This window comes from Myxine glutinosa, chromosome 3 (genome assembly GCF_964187855.1).
Source record: "Myxine glutinosa chromosome 3, kmMyxGlut1.1, whole genome shotgun sequence".
In the NCBI taxonomy this organism is placed as follows: Eukaryota; Metazoa; Chordata; class Myxini; order Myxiniformes; family Myxinidae; genus Myxine; species Myxine glutinosa.
In genome coordinates, this window is record NC_136263.1 from 162874348 (window position 1) to 162892786 (window position 18439).

Here is an 18439-nt window from a genome sequence, read left to right on the forward strand (position 1 = left end):
ATGGCGGTGTCGAACACCGCGCGTCGAAGACACAACAAGCGTGAGGCGAGCAGATTAGACGGCCTCCTTTCGATTCTCTACCGTCAAGTCCAAATGCGGCCTTCAGCTTCCAAGAGCCCAGCAGTTGTCCAAAACCTCATGTGGGGAAATGTGGTATCTGTCCGTCGTCTTGTCCACCGTCCACACGCGGCTCCAAGCTCCGGCGTGAGGAAGCCCTCAAGAAATACTTTTTGCACAACACCAATAACTCAATAAACAGTTTGCCATTACAATGCAAGCATTTATTGAGAACAGCATGCAGCAACACCACAGGATCTACAAGATAGACGACGCACATTGCTAGTTTCACGACTCGTTTGATGGCGTCAGCATGAACGGTCGAAGGGTCAATGTATTGCAACAATGGTCCAAGGAATGCTGCAGGTTATGGAAAATGGGAACGATTGGTCAGGAAACGATTGGTCAAGAAAGATCGAAATGAAAATTTGAATGGCATGAAAAAAAAAATAAGTACTATTGTTCAGAATCACCATGAAGACCCACGAAGGCCTGTTGGAATGACAAATCACTTTATCTGGAAAGAGAATGGAAGGATCAAAGACGAACCATGCAGACGGGGGTTGGCAATTACAAAACTTTCTTTGGGCCCATGGTCCAAAAAGCCTGATTATTACATCACCAGAGAGACACCTGCAAGTGCATACATTTAAAAAGTTTTCATTTTCATAAAATCCTGCAGGACAAATCAGGACACCAGAATTTTGTGAATCCAGTTAAACGAGGGGGTTTTCCCCCATGAGGATGAAAAGAAAATCTACGATTTTGAAGAAACGACAACAACCAACTAATCACAACAATCTATTGTTGGGCCTTTGGCTCGCACCAACACACAGACAATATAAACGTGTACATGAAAAGCAGTGTAATAGTTAAGTTACTTATACATTGAGGGGAAACATTAATGTGGTGACTACACCTGGACAGACATCAGCACGGTGCAGAGCAAGAGCGTGGTGAGGTTCCATGGTGCTTTAAGAGCCATGTGCTAGTTCTGGAAAAGGGAGCGTGTGAATTCTATGTAATCGAATGCAGACGGCATTTCACGTCCCTTGGTGTCGATGTAGAGCTTCATGTGTGAGGTGCAGTATTCTGCTTGCTCTCTGGAAAGGTTCTGCAACAACAAGAAGTACAGATACTGTCCGTCGTCCTTTACAAAAACCACAATAAGTTGCAGTATTAACAAGCAAGGTGAGCAGCAGCAGCTTGCTGAAGATCATCGCGTCAATTCTGGTTAAATTCACGAGCACATTCGTGGACCCTCATGTTGTATTGTACATGGAGGTTTGGAAAGTCAAGGCAGGTGTGCAAAGAAACTAGTTATTAGTCCCCTACCGGTGTACACCGGAGGGGACTATAGGTTTGCACGCCGTCCCTCCGTCTGTCAGTCCGTCACGCAAAGAACAGTTTTACGGACTTTTTTTCTAAACTCTTAATGATAATGATTTCAAACTTGGCCCATGGTTTCCACATGCTAAGTTACAGATTAAGTTCGAACTTCACGACGTTTCGATCATTTTTGACAAAGTTATGGCACTTTGACCTATGGGAATTCTGATAATTCTGATGATCCTTAACTCAGTGCCATTTTAAGTTTTAATTTCCTTGAAAAACCAATTTCTCTGCAATAATAGGACCGATTGAGATCAAATTTTCACCGTAGGAGGGACTCGGTCTGGAGAATATTTTAATGGTAATTATGACGTCACAGATCACGTGGTTCGGCCGCCATATTGTTTTTCGTGAAAACACAAAAACCCCTTTTTCTCTGCAACGGCTGAACAGATCGAGGCCAAACTTTGCAGGCAGAATCGCATACCCATGACGAACAAAAAAGTCAGCGAGCATGACGTCATGCATCACATGGTTTCAGAGTTATGACGTTATTAAGCATGAACCTTTAAAACCGAGCTCCTCCGTCATTTTTGATCCAATTGAGGGGAAACTTCACATGATATGTTCAGCATGTCAATCTACTAAAATGTCCTTTTGGAATTTGCGATAGGGCACGTGGTTTGGCAGATATCGTTAATTAAACGGAAAAAAAAATAAATGGATATCTCTTGTTTATTCTAAAGTTCTCCTCAAGCCGCACCGCGCGCCCTCAGCCTCGTCTGCGAACGTCAAAAGCGCGACACAGCGCGTGCTTTCGGGAGGGGCGGAGCCAAGCCGAGCAACATATATATATATACACATCGATCATTGATTTATGAACCGGAAAATATAATAAATTACTGATATTTCGAGACTCGAAAGGTTCTTTATCAACAACTTATTTTCTCATGCTTCTGCTGACCTGTCTGCAAGGTGTATAAATCGAAGTCCCGAGTGCGAATCACAGGTGAGCCCGTCCTGAGGTAATTAGTGATTGTGAACGATTCAGAACCTGTGGGTAAATAACCCTTGGTAATTTCCCCAACAGTTTTCCGGACGACAGACTGCTGGTAGGGGACATGTATTGCAGCGCACTACTCAGAATGCTTGTTTGAATTGGCCGCTTTATGAAAGATCGAGTTGGCAATCATAGCACATGTTTGATGGGCCTAATGGCTTCCTCTTGTGTTGATGAAGTTCACCGCAAGAGAAGTTATTACATTAATTGTGTGGGTCGGGCTGTGACTTAAGCCATGTGTATAAAAGGGCATCAAAAATTCCATCCGAGATGTGAAAGGAATATCTCGCAAAGGTCTTCTTTGAACAAAATCAAGTCTTAAGTAGATTACATAAAATAGGTCATGATTCTGTGGCCTCCAACTGTCAGTTCATGCAATTAATACACAAAGAAAGGACATTGCATTAATTTTACTCCAGAGAAAAGGCTCATTAATTATAGAGGGGGTGACGCTGACACAGTTAAGGACACATCGAGTTGGTCTACAAGGGAGGACACAGAAGTGGGAAAGTACAACACAGAACTCTTTTCCAGAGTGCTCTGTCCCCAAAATATTCCGACAGGTCGTACAAGATCTGCCAGCAACCCTCTTATGGTTAAACTGCCAAAATCAAGACTCTCTGCTCACCTTCACTCTTTCATTCCTCTTTTCTCCTGCCTCTGGAACAAACTCCCTCACTCTCTTCAATCCCACTCCTCCCTCCAGGTCTTTAAAACAGCTATTCACCACCATCTCTTATCATACCCACATCCAAAACCTTGATCTGGTCTACCCTCGCTAATTCACCCCAGATCCACTTTTTTGAAATACCAACTTCCTTCCTGGAAGTCCTTGCAGTGTCCGGGTGTTTTATGCTTCTCCCACCCCCTGCCCCGTCCTTCACACACCTCTTCCCCCCAAGCCCTCTCCCTCCCACAGATTTCCCAACGTCCCTGCTCTCAAATGTTGTGTTTGTGTCCTTCCCCCTCTCTCCCCATCTTGTCGACCGCTCCCCTTATTATATGTTTCATGTGTCTGTTTGAATTTTTACGTGATTAATGTTAGCTCTTTCACGAGCCTCGATCTTGTATAAAAACCACCTTTTAGAGGCCATTTTTCCCCGCAAGCGGGGGTTGGCCTTTTTCGGGAACTGTGGTTGTTGTTGTTTTTCGGTCCCCTTTTTGAAGCAATGTTTTACGGCCAGATGCCCTTCCTGACGCCAACCCTTTTTGCCGCCTTTAACGACAAGCAGGGAATTACCAGTGAACTGGTACTCAATTTGCCGACCTCGGAAGGATGACAGGCTGAGTCAACCCCCCTGGCGTTAATTCAGCGATTGACCGGGATTCGAACCCAGGATCCTAGGATCCTAAGCCGGCACCCTAGCCGCTAGCCCAACACCAGGGACTCCTTGATCTTGTATACACAAAAAAAAAAGGAGGAACAAGCATTCTGAGTATTACGCAGCAATACATGTCCCCTACCGGCAGTCTGTCGTCCGGAAAACTGTTGGGGAAATTACCAAAGTTCAAAGTGCCATAACTTTGTCAAAAATGATCGAAACGTCGTGAAGTTCGAACTTGATCTGTAACTTATCATGAGGAAACCATGTACCAAGCTTGAAATCATTAGCATTAAGAGTTTAGAAAAAAAGTCCGGAAAACTGTTCTTTGCGTGACGGACTGACAGACTGACAGACGGACGGAGGGACGGAGTGCAAACCTATAGTCCCCTCCGGTGTACACCAGTAGGGGACTAATAAACATGGGCATCAGCCAGGACATACAAATAGCAAGCACAAACGGCATCAACTGGGCCGAGTAGGTGAGGACCATGTAAAACACACAGGAAAAGCTGACAAACAGGAGAAGACAAATGAAAACAGAAAAGATTGGGAACAGTAACAAGGGATTAGATGGGATGGCAATGGCTCAACTTTTAAAAAGAGTAGAAAAGTATAAAAAGTAAAAATTAAAAAAAAGTGGAAAAGTAGAAAAGTAAAAAGTTCCTGATTGGACACTCATGGAGGCGATTCATCATAGTTGAGAAAAGAGGGACGAAAGAGTCGAGGTGAGAAGTTAGTTTGGATTTGCGGAGGATAATATGGTTTGTATCGCTGGCTTAATAAATGACACCTGGTCGGCCTCGTGAGAAAAAAAGAAAGGAAGAAAGAACCTGAAAGGGTAGGTGGGGTAAGACCAACGAGGTGATATGAAACCAAGAGAACACAAACCTGCGTGGTGGGACAGGAGCAGGCCTCAAACCTCTCTTTCACAATGCCCAAAACAAGTGTGTGTCCACCCTCAGGAGAGCCAGGAAACAATATCTCTCCGTTCTCAAGCCCGAACTCTCTTATCTGTCTCCCTCTTCCAAATCCTGGTGGCGTCTGGTCAAATCTGTTTCTGATGTTTGTTCCCCCTCCATCCCCTCCCTTACCTCAAACGGCTACACAGCTGACTCCGCACGTGAAAAAGCTGAATGCCTCAACTCTGTGTTTGCCTCCAAATCTTGTGTCCCAAACCCATCCCTCTCTGTACCCACCGTACCCAGTCGTACCCAGCTGCTCCTGGACTCCGTGTCCTTTCCTCCTGACAAGGTGGAAAAGTTTCTGTCAACCCTCGACTCTGATTCTGCAACTGGACCTGACGGCATCAGCCCACGGGTCCTAAAATCCTGTTCTTCCGCTCTTTCACTCCCTCTCTCTGTTCTCTTCACCCTCTCTTTTGCTCAAGGTCAACTGCCATCTGCTTGGAAATCAGCCAACATCACCGCTTTGCACAAAAAAGGTGCAAAAACAGATCCTAGCAACTACAGACCAATCAGCCTTCTACCAATTATCAGCAAAGTCATGGAATCCATCATTGCTTCGGATATGAAATCTTTCCTCTTCTCCAATGGCTTTATCTCTGATCATCAATTTGGTTTCAGACCAGGTCACTCTACTCTGGACATGCTGCTTCTGCTGTCTCAACAATGGATGGTCCTCAATGCCAAACAGGAAATTAGAGCTGTCTCCCTCGACATATCACGTGCCTTCGATATGGTCTGGCACCCCGCTCTGCTCACCAAACTCTCCTCCTTTGGTATCCATGGAAATCTCCACGCATGGCTGGTGGACTTCCTCTCTCGTCGTAGTCAACGTGTGGCCCTGAATGGGTTTCTCTCATCTCCTCTTCCTGTTCAGGCTGGAGTTCCCCAAGGCAGTGTTCTGGGCCCTGTGCCTTTTCTGGTCTTCATCAATGATCTCTCTGACTCTCTTGAAAATCCTCTCTATCTCTTTGCTGATGACTCCACTCTCTGCCGCTCCATTTCTCATCCCTCAGATCGGCAGTCTGCAGCCTCCTCACTCTCTGCAGACCTGGACAAATTCACAGACTGGGCAAACAAGTGGAACAAGTCTTTCAATCCTGACAAATCTCACACTCTTACAATGTCTCTCCGAAAAGACCGACTGGACAACCCTCCCATCTACTTTCTGAATAATCCTCTCCAAGAAGTTCTGTCACTCAAGCTTTTGGGTCTCACTATCTGCCATGATCTTTCCTGGGAAAACCACATTTCCAAGCTGGCCTCCAAAGCCAGTCGCCGACTGGGCATCCTCCGTCGTGCGAAGTCCTTCCTTGGCACACCTGAGCTCCTCACCACATACAAGGCTTTCATCCGCAGCTCAATGGAATACTGCTCTCCCCTCTGGGCTGGTGCTCCTGCCTCACACCTAGCTCGTCTTCACGTTGTTGAAACCAAAGTGTTCAGAATCATTGGAATCTCCCGCGATGACGCTATCTCCGAGGGCCTTTCACTTACTCACCGCAGGCAGGTTGGTGGTCTTTCCGTCTTCTACCGACTCCTCTCCGGCCTTGCTCCCCCAGCTCTCTCTGGGCTCTGTCCTCTAAATATTCCTACAGGTCGCACAAGATCTGCCTGCAACCCTCTCATGGTTAAACTGCCAAAATCAAGACTCTCTGCTCACCTTCACACCTTCATTCCTCTTTTCTCCCGCCCCTGGAACAAACTCCCTCACTCTCTTCAATCCCACTCCTCCCTCCAGGTCTTTAAAACGGCTGTTCACCACCATCTCTTATCTTCCCCAATCCAAAACCTTGATTTTTTCTACTCCCGCTAATTTCACCCCAAATCCACTTTTTTGAGGTGACTTTTGTCTTCTTTCCTGGAAGTCCTTGGTGTCCTTGCGTTTTATACCTATCCTGCCTCCCCCCAGGCCCTCTCCCTCCCACACATCTCCCGATGTCCCTGCTCTCAAATGTTGTTTGTGTGCTTCCTCCCCTTCTTGTCGACCGCTCCCCTTTTTATATACTTTGTTTGCTTGTTTGTTTGATTTGTTTGTTTGATAAATGTTAGCTCTTTCACGAGCCTCGACTCTGTATACAAAAAAAAACAAAAAAAAACATGAGCCTCCTGTCAAATAACTTTTCAAGTGCAGATAAAATAGTCCACAAAGCTCTTACCTGTAAAAGCTCTTCTTTCGTGACGTAAGGTTTTCCTTCAGAACTGAGTGCCCGGAATGCACTTTCCACTTCGTAGCTCGACTTGACATTCTCAGTTTCCCGGCTAATCATAAACGCCATGTATTCTTGCAGTAGTACATGCCCATCTCTGCAACAGGCAAACAGGGAAAAACAGCAACATCAGGCAGGTCTCAGTACGATCCATTTATTGTTTGATTTGTGGATTTCCAAAAAGAAAAATATGAAGTACAAGGATACAAGTCCTCATCAAGGATACAGCTCCCAAACGCATCTTAAAAATGGGACGTGCGGATTTTACATTTAAATAACTAAATAAATAAATGGATGTACAGTCACGTGAAAAAGTAAGTACACCCCATGTAAAGTTTTGACTTTTTCAACATATTTCAACATACAGCTATTTGATCTTCATTTCAACAATATTGATAGATAAAGGTGATATAATATAACAAATATCATGAAACGTTTACATTTTGTATTTCATTGTATAATTTAAATAAACATAAATGCAAATTTCGCATGTGGAAAAAGTAAGTACACCCCGACATTTATCACTACTTCAAATACCTAAAATTAGAATCAGGTGCACCAGCTCAGGTGCAAATGATTAGAACATCGTTAGAGGATCTTGGAGGAACCTGTCTTATTTAAATCTCAGACATTTAGTTTGGTTTGCTCTTTGTTGTTGAAGTGTGTGAAGTGAATAAGACAGGTTCCTCCAAGATCCTCTAACGATGTTCTAATCATTTGCACCTGAGCTGGTGCACCTGATTCTAATTTTAGGTATTTGAAGTAGTGATAAATGTAGGGGTGTCACTATGCCTAGATCAAAAGAGCTCTCTGAGGCCTTCAGAAAGAAGGTTATAGATGCCTACGAGTCTGGGAAGGGATTTAAAAAGATCTCCAAACAATTTGAAATCAATCATTCGACTGTCCGGAAGATCATCTACAAGTGGAGAAGATTCCAAACAACTGCCAACTTGTTCAGGCCAGGCCGCCCCAGCAAGGTCAGCCCGAGAGCATACCGCAAGATGCTGAAAGAGGTCTCTAAGAACCCCAGAATGTCATCACGGGACCGACAGGTAGCTCTTGCCACTGTTGATGTCAAAGTGCACGAGTCTACCATTAGAAAGAGGCTGCAAAAATTTGATCTACATGGGAGGTGTGCCAGGAGGAAACCTTTGCTGTCCAGAAAGAACATCAGGGCAAGACTAAAGTTTGCCAATGAACACCGAGGCAAAGACCAGCACTTCTGGAGCAATGTACTCTGGACAGATGAGTCAAAGGTAGAGCTATTTGGCCACAGTACCAGAAGACATGTTTGGCGAAAACCAAAGAGAGCATTTGACCACAAGAACCTGATACCAACTGTAAAGCATGGTGGTGGAAATATTATGGTTTGGGGCAGCTTTGCTGCATCAGGGCCTGGGCAGCTCACCATCATAGAATCCATTATGAATTCTTCATTGTACCAGAGGGTGCTTGAGGATAATGTGAGGCCATCTGTCTGAAAGTTGAAGCTCAACCGAAGGTGGACCTTGCAACATGACAATGACCCTAAACATACAAGTAAATCCACCAAAGAATGGCTGAAAAGAAAGAAATGGAGGGTTCTGGAATGGCCAAGTCAAAGCCCGGATCTAAATCCCATCGAGATGTTGTGGGGGGGTTTGAAACGAGCTGTGCATGCAAGAAACCCCTCAAACATCGCACAGCTGAAATAATTCTGCATGGAGGAGTGGGCAAGAATTTCTCCCAGTCGATGTCAGAGACTGGTAGACAGTTATAAGAAATGCTTACTTGAGGTTGTTTCTGCCAAAGGGGGCAATACCACCTATTAGAGCCAAGGGTGTACTTACTTTTTCCACATGCGAAATTTGCATTTATGTTTATTGACATTATACAATAGACTACAAAATGTAAATGTTTCATGATATTTGTTATATTTTATCACCTTTATCGATCAATATTGTTGAAATGAAGATCAAACAGCTGTATGTTGAAAAAGTCAAAACTTTACATGGGGGGTACTTACTTTTTCACGTGACTGTAGGTAGTGGAGATGGTAAATTGACTATAAATAAATAAATGATTCATGGTGTTATTTAGGTAGCTGTGATGGTAAAATGTATAAGAATCAATATATAATTCAAGGTGGAATACACAGCGGCCTGCAAAAGTATTATCTCCTACCAATAACGCCACATCTAGATGAATTACGATTTATGTTCAAACAATTTTTCCAAATGAACTTTTTTATTCATTACTGAAGATATCAAACCAAACATTGTTGTAGTTGAAGGAGGTTACATGTCAGGAATACCTGCAAAAACATGTACAAATCAAAATTCACTGTTCATAAAAGTATTCAGTCCCTTCGGTGAGTACCTGGTGGAATCACCTTTTGCAGCAATGCCTGCTTTGAGTATTTTTGGGTCGTTCTCTACAAGGTTTTCACAGCGAGATGGTGAAATCTTTCCCATTGTTCACGTGAAAATTGCTCATGAAAATTTTAGTTCTGCCAAGTTTGATGAGGACACATGATGATAGACTGAAATCTTCAAGTCTTGACATAAATGTTCAACTGGGTTCATGTCCATTGACAGGGCCACTTAACATTTATTTTCTTCTTGTTCAGCCACTACAGTGTGGCTTTATCTTTGTGCTTTGTCACATTGTCCTGCTGAAATGTGAATCTCCTACCCAGTTTCTGATTCATGGCTGACTCGAGCAGGTTTTCATGAAGATTCTCCGATACTTTGCATCTATTATAACTTCAAAGCGAACAAGCTTGTCCATCCCTGCTGATGAAAAGCAGCCCCATAACATGGTGCTGCCACCACAATGCTTGACAGTAGGAATGGTGTTCACTGGGTGATGTGCATAGTTAGGCTTGCACCAGATTTAATGCTCTGCATTTAGACTAAAAAGTTCAATTTTTGTCTCATCCAATAACAAAACATTTCTCCACATGCCTGCAGTGTCAGAGATACTTTTTGCAAAATCCATACACACTTTTAGATGTGTCTTTTTGAGAAATGGCTTCTTTCTTGCCACCTGTCGTCCATGGAGGCCAGCTGCGTGAAGGGAACAGATTATCGTTGATTGATGAACACTGATGCCCCATCTCAGACATAGAGCCTTGCAGATCTTTCAAAGTCATTGTTTGGTTTGGGATGTCACTGTAAATCAGTTTCCTGCTCACACGGCTGCTGAGTTTGGATGGGCGACCTGGTAGAGTCTGGGTGGTATGATACATCTTCCACTTCTTAATGATGGATTTCACCATACTCAAAAGGATAATGAGTGATTTTGAAATCTTCTTATAACCCTCTCCCAAATGGTGCTTCTCCACCACTTTATGTCTGACTTCTTTGGAAAGCTCCTTGGTTTTCATGTTTGCCTTGTTGATTGACCAACTGAATTGCACCTTCAAACCCCTTAGATGAGTGGGGGAGATTATTTTTTTAAAGTTAAACTACTGATTACATACGGATGAAACCTATTAAACTTATTTTTTAATCTTTTAAACAATTAATTTGTTGCTTTAGAGATTCGGCAAAGGGTTTGAATACTTCAATGCAATTGAGAATCATCTGATTTTCTCTATTAATCTAACTTATTCACATTCTATCTGCTTTTTTTTTTTTAGCCTTGTCACTTTGGAGTAGTTTGTGAAGACTATATAGTAATTTTGATTTGAAATCATCATGAAATAAGCTCAGGTGGCATCAAAATGTGAAAACTTTGGAGGAGGGTCAATACTTTTATAGGCCACTGTAGATACAGGTAGGGATCCCCTTATCCGGCAAGCATGGGGAATTAGGCTATCCAGTTTTCTGGGTCACTATACCTATCGTGTACAATACTTAGGACAAAGATATTATTTTTATATTCATTTGTAGTAATATTGGGGAAGATAAATGAAAATTATATATATAAACATATCTTCTTCTTCTATTCTTCTTCTTCTTCTTCTTCTATCTATTATATATTACTTGGGCATTGCCCGTACGTGGGTGCCCGTTCCTTGCCAATGCCCGTACTATATATATATATCTAAAATTATATCCCCCCCCCCCTCTATTTACATGAAATGGTTTGGTCCATTCGCAACGACCACAGAACCCCCCCCTCTATTTACATGCAATGGTTTGGTCCAAAGCGAACGGTTTGGTCCATTCGATGTGATTCGATGATTCGATGTGAATGGTTTGGTCCATTCGCAACGACCACAGAACCCCCCCCTCTATTTACATGAATGGTTTGGTCCATTCGCAAAGCCAAAGCGAACGACCACAGAACCCCCCCCTCTATTTACATGAATGGTTTGGTCCATTCGCAAAGCCAAAGCGAACGACCACAGAACCCCCCCCCCCCCCCCCTCTATTTACATGAATGGTTTGGTCCATTCGCAACGGCAAAGCGAACGGCGAACGGCTAAATCGCCATAGCTCGGTAAGTACTTGTCCGATTAATTTCAAACCTTGAAAAGGCACATCCTCGGGTCCCCAGCAATATACCTGGCAAGTTTCAAGTATATCGGACCGGTAGTTGTCGAGAAACAGCGGTCACAGACAAACGTACAGACGTACAGACGTACAAACGTACAGAGATTACTGGAATTATAGATAGATTATTATATATATCTAAAAGAAAGTTTTTGTTTGTTTGTCTGAACGCGCTAATCTCCTGAACGGTGAAATATAGGAGGAAATCTCTGAAACAAAAACTGCCGGGACAGGCCCTGGGAAGGTTATAGGCTAGGTGGTGAGGCGGTCGAGGCCACCTCAGCCGGGCTGGGCCCATTTCGCAATAAATCTTCTTCTTTCAAAATTCTCTTGAAGTACAACGTATGCACTTAATAGGAATATCTGACTGCTTGCAACACATACTTTCAAATTCTCTCTCACGGGGCCCGACAGAAGAAAGAACAAGGAATCGTTGAGCACTAACTGATACTGGGCTCGCGTCAAACCTATGTACAGAAGATTACATTCATTCAAAAAGAACCCGGGCAACGCCGGGTGCATTCAGCTAGTATCTTATCTATTCTTTCTATCTTCTATCTATATATATATATATTGTTGCGGATTTGAGAATCCTTTGTTTGTAAATATCACCCTGTGTAAATGTAATGATCCTTGTAAATACCTCCGTTAATTGTAAAGGTCAAAGGTCGTCCCCTTAGTTAATCCATCGCATGCACGTAGAAAATCATATACCCTTCTAAATAGTTATTTCTTATTCTATGTTAGTTTAAGGCTCTGTTTCCCACTAGTTGACTCTGCATTGCACCATATGACATAAGATAGTTCCCTTTTCAAGTTTCCCCCAATCATCTCTTCGAAGTGCCAGTGCATTGGGCGGTTTTCTTCACCCCAAGCTCCATTACGCACGCGGTCAGCTCGGAGAAGAAAGACATGTCTCCACCTCGTCATGAGGAGGAGTGAGCCAGCCCCCGATCAACCAACCAAGGATGAGGGGTTTGGCCTGAGAGGGCGGAGAGAGAGCGTTCGAGGAGGTTCGCGAAAGTTCCATGGGCGTGGTTATATAACCCGTCGCCCGGAGCCTCCCACCGCAGTCCACCGGAGCCCAGTTGAGAGAGTTCAGTTGAGGAGGAGAGAGTGAGTTCTGGAGAGGAAAGCGAATGAGAATCGGCACGCCCTGCTCGCAATACCAACCAGCACTCTGAAGAACAACCAGTGCGGGCACGCGAACCTCGACGTGCCGCGGTCTTCGGATCTCCCTGTCGCCTGTTCTGTGAACCAGAGTGCGAGGAGTCGGAGCTGTCACCCTCCAGCCCTGCCGTTTGCACGGACCTGAACCTTCTCATCCCTCCACCCATTCCTGCCATTCCATCCTTTTGTGTACGTGTTTGTTTTGTGTGTCTTGTCCCTGGGGTATAAGTAAGCCTGAATAGATAAGCTAGTATTTCACTGTGTCTTCTCCTTCTGTCATTATTTTCGTTTCGTTCCTCCTCCTTGGTTTCTTTGGTTTTGTACAATAGTAATTAGTAATAAATTCCTGTTCTTCCTTACTCTGCTTTCTTTTCTTCACATCTGTTCGTTTTAGAGGTTTCCACATTGAACACCTGTGGCACGATTTGGCCAACGTTTAGGATCGGGTTTAGTACTGCTAATGGTTCGAGCCGCGGGCTGCTAATCCGCTCGGCAAATAACATCTTGTCCGCGGTCTCAAACGGGGTTGCTCACCTGCCTCGTGGAGGGAGCTGGGCAGCTTCAGGACTCACGTCGGTCAGTCGCAGACAAGGGGATTAATCCCCCCTTGGTAAGGGGAAAAGTGGCCGACGGTGAGATCCGCAACAATATACATATATAAAAGAAAGTTTTTGTTTGTTTGTTTGTCTGCACGTGCTAATCTCCTGAACGGTGAAAGATAGGAGGAAACCTCTGCAACAAAAAATGTCGGGACGGGGTCCGGGAAGGCCTCGGCCGGGCTGGGCCCATTTCACAATTAAAAGCTGAGCTGAATTACAGTAGTCAATCTTCTACGGCTGCGAGTCAAAGCTGAATTATAGTCGTAAGACCTATGTACAGAAGATTAAATTCATTCAAAAAGAACCCGGGTAACGCCGGGTGCATTATATATATAAAAAAATAACCACCTTTAGAGGCCATTTTTCCCCGCAAAGCGGGGGTTGGCCTTTTTCGGGGACCGTGGTTGTTGTTGTTTTTTTGGTCCCCTTTTTGAAGCAATGTTTTATGGCCGGATGCCCTTCCTGACGCCAACCCTTTTTGCCGCCTTTAACGACAAACAGGGAATTACCAGTGAACTGGTACTCAATTAGCCGACCTCGGAAGGATGACAGGCTGAGTCAACCCCCCTGGCGTTAATTCAGCGATCGACCGGGATTCGAACCCAGGATCCTAAGCCGGCACCCTAGCCGCTAGCCCAACACCAGGGTGCATTCAGCTAGTATATTATAAAATAGGAGTCTGTCTGTCTGTCCGTCCCCAAACGACTCCCTCAGTTTTGGGGCTAGCCCCACCAAACCTTCTGTGGAACGTTTTGGGGTCTTAGCGGAGGTTGTAAGGTAGGTAGGAGGTTTCATAAATTCCTCAATAAAATTATGATTTTGAAATTGTCTGGATACCGAGCTGCTCCGAATCTGGAAGTGAACACATGACGATAATGAGCTGGTTTGATAATATCTCAATACAATCGTCATTTAACACAGTATTTTGTTGAAGTATCAATTTATGATTGGAATAATGCTGTTTGGAATCGAGTGATTACGATTTTGAATTTCCAACCGTATGGAACTACTCCACATCCGGATGTAATGTCAGCACGGATTTAAATATTTATGTCACGAATGTTGGTAAAAGTTTATTTTTTATACTAATGCTATTTAATTTGTGATTGGAGTTATGCTGTTTGGAAGTTATGCTGTTTGAGATATTGTGTTTAAGTGAATGACAAAATGCCGTGACAGTTTTGTGACCATGACATTTGCAGATCGCCATTGACTGGGTATAGAACCATTCAAATGGGTACGTTTTTCATGGAAGTCCTTCACGAACCTGCTGTCCATGCTTGATGTTCGACTGCAGGTGGCACAGGAATGTGGAATCTATTGGTTCATGGTTTCCCATTCGCTGTTTTTTTTTTAACCCCAAGTCTTTCACGAACCTGCTGTCCATGCTTGATGTTCGACTGAAGGTGCCACAGGAATGTGGAATTTATTGGTTCCATGGTTTAACATTCACCGTTCCCACATTTGTCGTGCGCACGCACGCACACACGCGCGCGCGCGCGCGCGCACACACACACACACACACACACACACACACACACACACACACACACACACACACACACACACACACACACACACACACACACACACACACACACACACACACACACACACACACACACACACACACACACACACACACACACACACACACACACACACACACACACACACACCCCTTGCTTGATAAGCCATCAAAGGAGCAGCATTTGGTATTTATACAGTAATTATAGCTCATCTGAAGATAAATCACCATAGGTACCCGTATGTTGCATGGGACATGAAAATATCTGGCTTGCGTCATGCTTATTGCACGATACAAGGGAAAATATCCAAACGGCGTGACCTGATCAACTGCATAAATACATAATGGACAACAGCAGTCTCTGATGCAACATTTTCCCTTTGTCCATTTGCTTGGGTACATGACTCTCACCATACAATTTTCATATCTGCTCATTTTGTTTATCAAGATCTCAGACCATCAATGTACCAAAGCCAAACTCCTCACTCAGCGTTTCACAGAAACACCATGTCATGCCATGCATGCTTCCGTAACAACTCCACTTTTTGCTTGATACCGAGTGATAAATGCTTCCTTTTCGAAGCACCATCATCTTGTCCAGATGTTGAAGGCCTTTGTGATATGACGGCGATGCAGGGGTTAATGCACAAACACAATTATTTTGTTTAATTTGTGATTGGAGATATGTGATGTGCTGGTTGGAATTGAGTGAATCCAATTATGATTTAGAATTTCCAACGTACGGAACTCCTCCCTATCCGAATGTAACGTCAGCACCGATTTAAATATTTGTTCATGTCACGAATGTTACGAGTGACATGAGATGGTGCACAAATCTACAGAGCTCAATGCAATGATGGGTGTTGCTGAATCGGATGTACACGCCGCTTCACAGGTTTGTCTCTGGTGATTGATTGCGCAACAGCATGCACTGTCACTTCCACCAGATATGTTTTTTTCTGCAGATGAACTTTTCAGTGGGATGCTTAACTTTTCAGAAAGCTTGCCAATAATTAACTTTTCAGAAGGCTTGCAAATAATTAATTTTTCAGAATGAAAGGGTTAAAAATTGAAGGACCACGTGTTTCAAATTCTGTTGGTTTTTGAGGTCTTTCTGGTTTTTAGGTTGCCGGATAAGGGATCTCTACCTGTAGTAGAATGGTAACTAGAATGATGCTCTTGAACGTCACAACGTCAACCGATATGCCTCGACCCACATCATTTATTCCATCATTATACATACCGAACTTGTACCTAGTTTGGAAAAAATCACATCACTGGTTCACAAGTTAGCACAGTAACAGAATTTTTTTTTAATGGAACCGGACATTTGACCTTTGACCCCATGATCTAATCCATTCATCTTTGCATCATTACACATACTTGTACCAAGTTTGACTGAGATCTGACGATTTTCTGATCGATTTGATGAGATCTGATCTGATGATGATTTGATGGAGAGACAACCCAAAAACTTAATATAATGCTTCAGCGTTAAAACTTCGGCATAAAATGTATATAAATAAAGAAATTAATTATTCAAAGTGGTTTATTGATCACGGAGATGGTTAAGTGTATATAAATAAATAATCATAGAAAGGTGGTAGTGGTGAATTATTTCATTATTTTGGTAGTGTAATTTTGGTAATAACCAACCAACCAACATTATTTAATTGTGAAAAGTCAAATTATTTGTAGAATTATATTAGAGGGGCCAGAAAAGTCAAGCAATACGAATTACTAGCAGGGACCCTCGGGGTATCCGCGCAATGTAAAATGTGACTTCAAGTTGGCAACTTTCCCCCTCAGCCCCCTCACAAACCTCAAATCCTCAACCTCCCCCTGTCAACCATAAAGTGCCAATCCTCCCCTCACTCCAAACCTTCAAACACCCTCCCCACTTCCCCGACAACTACTAAATCCCGAACTTCAACCTCCCCCCCCCCCCCCCACCAAACCTCAACCTCCCCCTCCCAACTCTGTCCCATTTTTGCTCACCCTCCCCTTCACAACCCAAAGGCATCAATCCTCTCCACTTCAAGCCTTTAAGCCCCCTCCAAAACCCACCACAACTCCTCATCCTCCCAATTCTGTCCCATCTTTACTTCCTCCCCCTCTCAACCCCAACTCTCTCCATCCCTTCTCATCCTTCTCCCGCTTATAAAAGCAAATGGGCATTCCCACATCGAAACAGCGGAATATTTAACACTTTCCCCTTCACAAAAACCACGATTGAAAAAGCTCCCACATGCCATGGCCTGTCACGGTCACCTGTCCAACTTAGAATCCTGCGAGATATGTGGAAAACATACGTGACCATAAGCAGGTTAATTGTGCCCAATAACAACCCAAAAACCAATTTTCTTCTTCCTGAAGCATATATACCCACATTGATAAAAGTAAATAATGACCTCAGACAAAGACCATTATAATGACATAGGCATAATCTCTGCTTGGGAGAATGTCACAGTTGTTTGGGCAGTGCATAAGGCAACAGACCGCTCCTTGATCGCTGGGGGCTATCTTAATAAGGCCCGTGACGTCTATCAGCTCAACATCCTTTTACATGTAGTTTTGGTCGTTTTACACTGAGAGGGAAGAGAGAGGGTATGGTAATATCTTTGACTTTGCATAGCAGGAAGCACCAACATGGCAACCGTATGATTTTATTTTCCAAGTTGAAATTGTGGGTGGAGTCAGATGAACTATCCAACCAATGGGTGGAATGGAATGTTACACAGACAGCTCAACGGACAAGCATTATATATATAATATACAATATATATATCGTTATATTATATAGAAGACGAGCGGGTACGCACAGAACATTCACGCAATGTAAAATGTGACTTCAAGTCCACAACTCCTCTCCCTTCCTCTACCAAACCCCATGTCCTCAACCATCCCTCCCAAACCCCAAGTCGTATGATGGGAGAGGGGTTAGATATGAAACATTTAATTATTAAATTACGTAATTTTGGTAGGGGTCGGGAAACCCCATTTTCATACTATTTACACCGTTACCACAAGTACATCTCATCAATATTGATTGCAATGGGCTAAAGTGTACAGAAAAGTGTCAAGTGGAGATTCAATTGACTATTGGCATTTCATTCCATCGACTGCAACATCACATGACAACCTCTTGCAACAGTCACCTACCTGTTTGGATCCACCATGTTGAGGATGGCCTCAAACTCTGGATCTGGTTCTCCTTCTTCCACCATTGGTAAATCATAGCCGAGTGAGCGGAGGCAAGACTTGAATTCCTGATGATTCAGCTTGCCAGAACGATCTTTATCAAAATGCCTGGAGGTGACGATGAGCAAGAGGGGAAGACAAGAAGGCAAAGGTACATCAGGTGGGGAAACAAGGAAAACAAGGAATAACAAGGAAATTCGACAGGAGGTGGCCATTCCGCCTATCATGTTTGTGCCACACTAACTCAAGACCAAATAAAAAAGACAATTTCATTGGGGGGGAATGAGGGGAGGAGTGGGGATGACAACAGAGAGGCAGGCTCAGAGATATCACATGGGTGCTAAAAAATGGGGGAATATTTGGATTATTAAAAAAAAAATTATGGGGTAGAGTCTGGACAAAGGCAGTTTTAGGGTAAAGAATATACAACACGAACAACACTCTATCCCTTGACGAGATCCTGTCACAGACATCACAGCACAGATGTATGCAATCACCCGGCCATGTTATTTAC

The 18439-nt window shown here is 43.6% G+C and overlaps 1 protein-coding gene across 7 annotated transcripts in view; it reads right to left on the reverse strand.

The window, feature by feature from the left end:
- Window positions 1-259: 259 nt before the first annotated feature.
- Window positions 260-18439, reverse strand: part of SPTAN1 (spectrin alpha, non-erythrocytic 1) — a 186045-nt gene continuing 167865 nt past the window's right edge. For all 7 annotated transcript variants that reach the window (XM_078774711.1, XM_078774710.1, XM_078774709.1 and 4 more), the window contains 3 exons: window positions 17887-18033; window positions 6896-7043; window positions 260-1171 (listed from right to left, as the gene is read on the reverse strand). In XM_078774711.1, the coding sequence (XP_078630837.1) occupies window positions 1046-1171; window positions 6896-7043; window positions 17887-18033 (421 nt within the window). In that variant the 3' untranslated portion in view covers window positions 260-1045. The remainder of the gene's footprint in view (window positions 1172-6895; window positions 7044-17886; window positions 18034-18439) is intronic.